The sequence below is a fragment of the Acanthopagrus latus genome, chromosome 19, assembly GCF_904848185.1.
Source record: "Acanthopagrus latus isolate v.2019 chromosome 19, fAcaLat1.1, whole genome shotgun sequence".
NCBI classification, from domain to species: domain Eukaryota; kingdom Metazoa; phylum Chordata; class Actinopteri; order Spariformes; family Sparidae; genus Acanthopagrus; species Acanthopagrus latus.
In genome coordinates, this window is record NC_051057.1 from 2,265,921 (window position 1) to 2,270,719 (window position 4,799).

Below are 4,799 nucleotides of genomic sequence, written 5' to 3' on the forward strand. Positions count from 1 at the left end.
TGAAGTGATAGTTTTGGTCTTTTGATGTGGGGTTGTATGAGGCTAGTTATCCTTAGTCAGTGAGTTTGTCGGTCCCAACGCCACATCAAAAGACCCTTACTATAACTTTAATTTTCATTCCCGTAGAAGAAATATTAACTCCACATCATTATCAGATCACAACAGGTGATAGTACTGAAGTACTGATAAATTATACAATAAATATACAATATTATTGAGCAAAGGTCATCATATCCATCATATTAGAGGCGACTGCTACTAATGCTCTGATATATGATTTTTATTATTGGTTCATTGAGAATCCAATATTTAATATAACCTCTCACTGACTAACACTCACACACTCACAAAAAGCAAGTCTTGTGTTTGAGTTGCTGGGCTGGAGGCCTGATAATGACATTTTCTGTGTGTTTTAGCTTATGATCTACTTTGAGTGGGTTTTCATCTCGAGAAGTCTGCCTGCATGTCAGCGCACTTTTATTTCACACTTTCTTCATTATTTGATTACTTGTGACAGTTATAAAAGACAGACTTGGCTGTACAGTGAGATAGCTAGTTTACCTCCATAATTCAATTTGATCACTCAAAACTCTCCTCCACTGAATCCCCTGAGAGTCTTAACTTCTCATCTTCTAACTTATCAGTCCAACACTTAACCATCCCAGAGTGGGGATGATTGTCACAAAGCCACACACATAGACACACACCACATTAATAGTCATTAGGCTTATTTCCATGTGCTTTCTATGCAGGTACATCCAAATGTCAATTGAGAAATCATCAGTGCAACTTCAAATTGGAGGTTAGAATTCCTTAATGTACATACCTTGATGAGATGTGAAGGGTAAAATTGAATAATGTCAAAACAAAAATTCCCACGGTATCACACAGAGTGAGTGGAACCGATTGGGAGCTCTTCCTGAGCACCCTAAGTACAATTGTCTTCTCCTCAGATATAATATATTCTAATAAAGAACACACTGTAAAGACGATAGCATCACGTGCAGTGAAACTGATAGTTGAGCGCTCTGCTTTTATTTTCCATGAAGACAATTAAGGATCTAAAGTGAAATTTGCATCTCTACCAAAGGATGATGTTTTTTCTTTTCTTTATTCTGCATTGTGCTGTTTGGGAGCATGTCTTAATCCCAGCATAGTGAATCATCCTTGTGGTAACCTAGGAAGCAATAGATGTCTTTTAGAAATCTCTGCTAGATAGAGCCCAACTGTAGGTATCTGTAGCCCACTTCTAGCCAAAAGAATCTTGAAACTGTTTAGATTTTTTTCTTTGCTACAGTTGCTTACAGGATGTATGATATTTCTTCCTGTATGACAAGTCATCAGAGTCAGATGGATAATAAACCATCATGTCTGCAATGTCAATAATAAATATGCACAAGGTGAAATTAGAGTGGCAGTGGGAGTGACTTCTGCCAAAAAGGCGCATAACTTCTGCATCCAAGTTATCAAACCAAGTCGTGTTAGAGGGAACTGCCCAATTGCTATCATTCCACATGATATGTGGACCAGATGAACATCAGCGGTGTGGGACAGACCTGGACTGCAACATTTTTGCCGTCAGGGTTGGCCACATACATGCACACAGCCTAAATAAAACCCACTTTAAACTGTGAAATACTCACCACTGGTTAATCAGTACATTTACATGCACAGCTTAGTCAGATTACAGCCATAGTTCGACTATGCTACTTAATCAGACAGCTGCAATTGTCCAAGTATACATGCTAGTGAGAATATCGAATTATTGGCGGAAGCATGTCATACCCTGGTACAATAGGTGGTGCTGTACCCATTTCAACTAGTGGTAGCAAAGCAACCTCATTTCGTATATATGGTGTACATGATAAATATACAAACTAAATGCATAGTGGCGCTCTTGCTTGCGGTTATTTCGGAGGAAAGACGCCGCCGCCATCACCCTCGCCGTTGCCATTGCCGTCCTTCTACTTCCGGCTCACAGCCTCAGGATAAAAAAATCTCGAGCCTGCGCATAACATTAAATCTGAATCCAATCTGATAGAACGAATACATGCACGAGTAACAAGACTATCAACTGAGTAATCTAGGTGTTTCAGTCCACTATGAGAAATCCGATCTGGTCCGATTTTAGTCAGACATAGGTGTATACATGCATCTTAAAAATCCGATCAAAGTCGGACTAACCCATTAATTCGGTTTTCTTCAGTGTCATGCAAACGCACTGAATGAGAAGGGTGTGATTTAGAGTCTTCTTTATTATTGTCCTACTTGCTGTTGCCTTATATGTATGTTGAAGGCAGTTCTGCTGGACAAAGTACTGTCCTGTAGCAGGCATTTCTTCACCATCTTAACAGCTTCTTCAGTGGGAACGCATGTAAATTGTAATGTAACATCATAAGAAACTATTGTTTCGTCTGGGTCCAGTGTTACCTCGGTCAACATGTTGGAGAAATCCTCTGAATTTTTAATGTGTAGTTGAGTGTTACTGACCAAAGAAGCTAGGATGCTGGCTAAGTGCTTGGATATGTTTTAGGTAACTGAGTTGATGCTGCGGATGATGGGTCTGAGTGGTGCTCCTTCCTTGTGTATCTTGGGCAGTCCATAGATACATGGGATGGCTTCCCCAGGGTACAGTCTATAGTATAATGGCCTGAAAATGACTTGTCCTTCTCCGTCTTTTTGCAGCAATTGGTAGGATTTTGCCTCACAGTCTTATAGGTGTTACCATCAATAAGCAGATCAGTGACTTCGGTTTGGGAGTCTGCTGAGTTTAGCACTACAGTGCATCTCCCTTGTCTGCCTACAAGATGGGGGTTTTGCGGTCTCTTTTGAGTGATGCCAGGGCCTTCCTTTCCTCAGTAGTGAGGTTGGAGGGGTGTGCTTTTGGTTGAGCAAAAGCAGCTGATACATTCAACTGTAGCTGTTCTACCGTCTCTGTGTCTGCCTGCTTGTTGTTTCTGATGGCTGACTCCACTGCTGTGATGAGATCTACTACTGGTATCTGTTCTGGAGCTACAGCAAAGTTCAGTCATCTGACAACGACATCCTTTTCTGGCTGGGTGAGCTCTCTGTTGGACAAATTTTTCACCCAATTCTCTTGTATGCCTGGATGTTGCACGGTAGCAGTGATGTTAGTTCCTCAAATGTCTGGCCAGTCTTCGTAGTGAGTGTATCACTGGTGAAATCTGTCATGCTCTTTCAATGAGCAGCTGGTTTCCAAGGTAAAGCCAGGTTTTGAGCCCTCTGAATGATCCTTGGGGCCCTGTGTCCTTTTAGGCTTGAACCCAGGCGTTTGCGCTTAGGAATTATCCTGTGTTGCCTGCATCTCAAGTTGTCGCGCAGGTGGTTATTGTAATCAGTTGGCTTTCTGGATGTTCTTTCATACTCTCCTACCAGCTGACTGGTATTCTTTACCAAAATGGTAAGCAACATGAAGGTTTTCAGTCATTCAGGTCATGGTAAATCTAGGAACTGTATGTCAGGTTAGACTGTTGCTCAGGTTAGACTCCCAATAAATCCTTGAGTCATGAACAGACCCAGGCCACCTGGCGTCCACGTTGGAAATTATGTACGCAGCATCACATATGATCTTGACAGTGCAGAGAATGACATATGTTAAATATGATGCAGTTTGAAACAGTAGTCAATTCACATGTACCTGCACATTTATGCTGTGAATGGACTTCCTGTTCACATAATCTGCTTCATTATGTGATGGAGCCGTGGTGGGGATGTGTGTGCCATCTATGCAGCCAATCACACTGGGAAATCCTGAAAGAAATTAAACTTAATAATCCCAGTCTGAGGTTGCAGCACAATGTAATTAACAGATTTATTTAACATATTTAACATTCATTTAATGGGTCTCTACATCATTCACCATTCACTCCTTGATGGCTCTGACAGGTTTATGTCCAGGGAAAATGATGACCGCTCTGCATACAGTTGCCCTGCTCAAGTGCTCTGCATCTCCGACGTTGTATAAAAAACTCCCATTTGCAAAAAAAAAAAAAATGCAGCGCAACACACAATATCTGCTGGGATGTGAGAACATGAGTTTGGTTGGGAATGTTGGAAATGTCAGGAAGGATTAGGTTGTGTATGTAAAGGATGGACTGTGACGTGAAATGGTACCACTCAAAAAGATAATTGTCTGGAAATGCAAGAACATCTATGTGCGGTTTGATAATCATCTCCCGATGAATATTTAATTCTCTGCGCAGTAATGCTGCACCTTCATCCACGGGATCATTATCAAAAGGACATGCCATGGTAGTGGAAATAGTCGCCACCTAATATTACTTCTAATGTAGGCCTACTGGCTGATTTTTGCAATGATTTTGTCAAAAAACAGATGGCAGAACTATACTACGCCAAAACTCGCATGCTGACTGAATGAATGAGGAAATCAAATACCGTGTGTTGCTGAAAGAGGGCAGAGACAGAGAGAAACTCGAGGTTTGTTGAGAAAAACCTGGTCCCGACCAGGTTAGGCTCATATAGTCTGTTACTATGGTAACTGACCGAGAGCTTAAATGACCTCTCTCTGTGAAACAGGCTAGACCCCTCTTTCTCTGGTTTGAGTTACCTCCCTTTGTGAAACGGAAAACTCAGAGTTTCCCTCATTTCAGGGTTAACAGACTCAGAGTTTTCACTAAACCTGCTTTGTGAAACGGACCCCTGGAGTGGTTGCCCAGAGGAGCAGCAACTACTCCAGGACGCAACCCACACAGCCCTGTAATACCATTGATATATCTCGTCTCCTCTCTGTCTTCTCTGGATCTTTTAGAGGTTTTGAC

General features: G+C 41.7%; 1 protein-coding gene across 1 annotated transcript; it reads right to left on the reverse strand.

Annotated features, from left to right (window-relative positions):
• Positions 1-3,478: 3,478 nt before the first annotated feature.
• LOC119009040 (putative nuclease HARBI1) lies at positions 3,479-4,193 on the reverse strand. Its single transcript, XM_037079941.1, is given in 4 exon segments — positions 3,479-3,589; positions 3,659-3,777; positions 3,874-4,006; positions 4,008-4,193. Coding segments are annotated over 4 exon segments (549 nt in total).
• Positions 4,194-4,799: the final 606 nt, after the last annotated feature.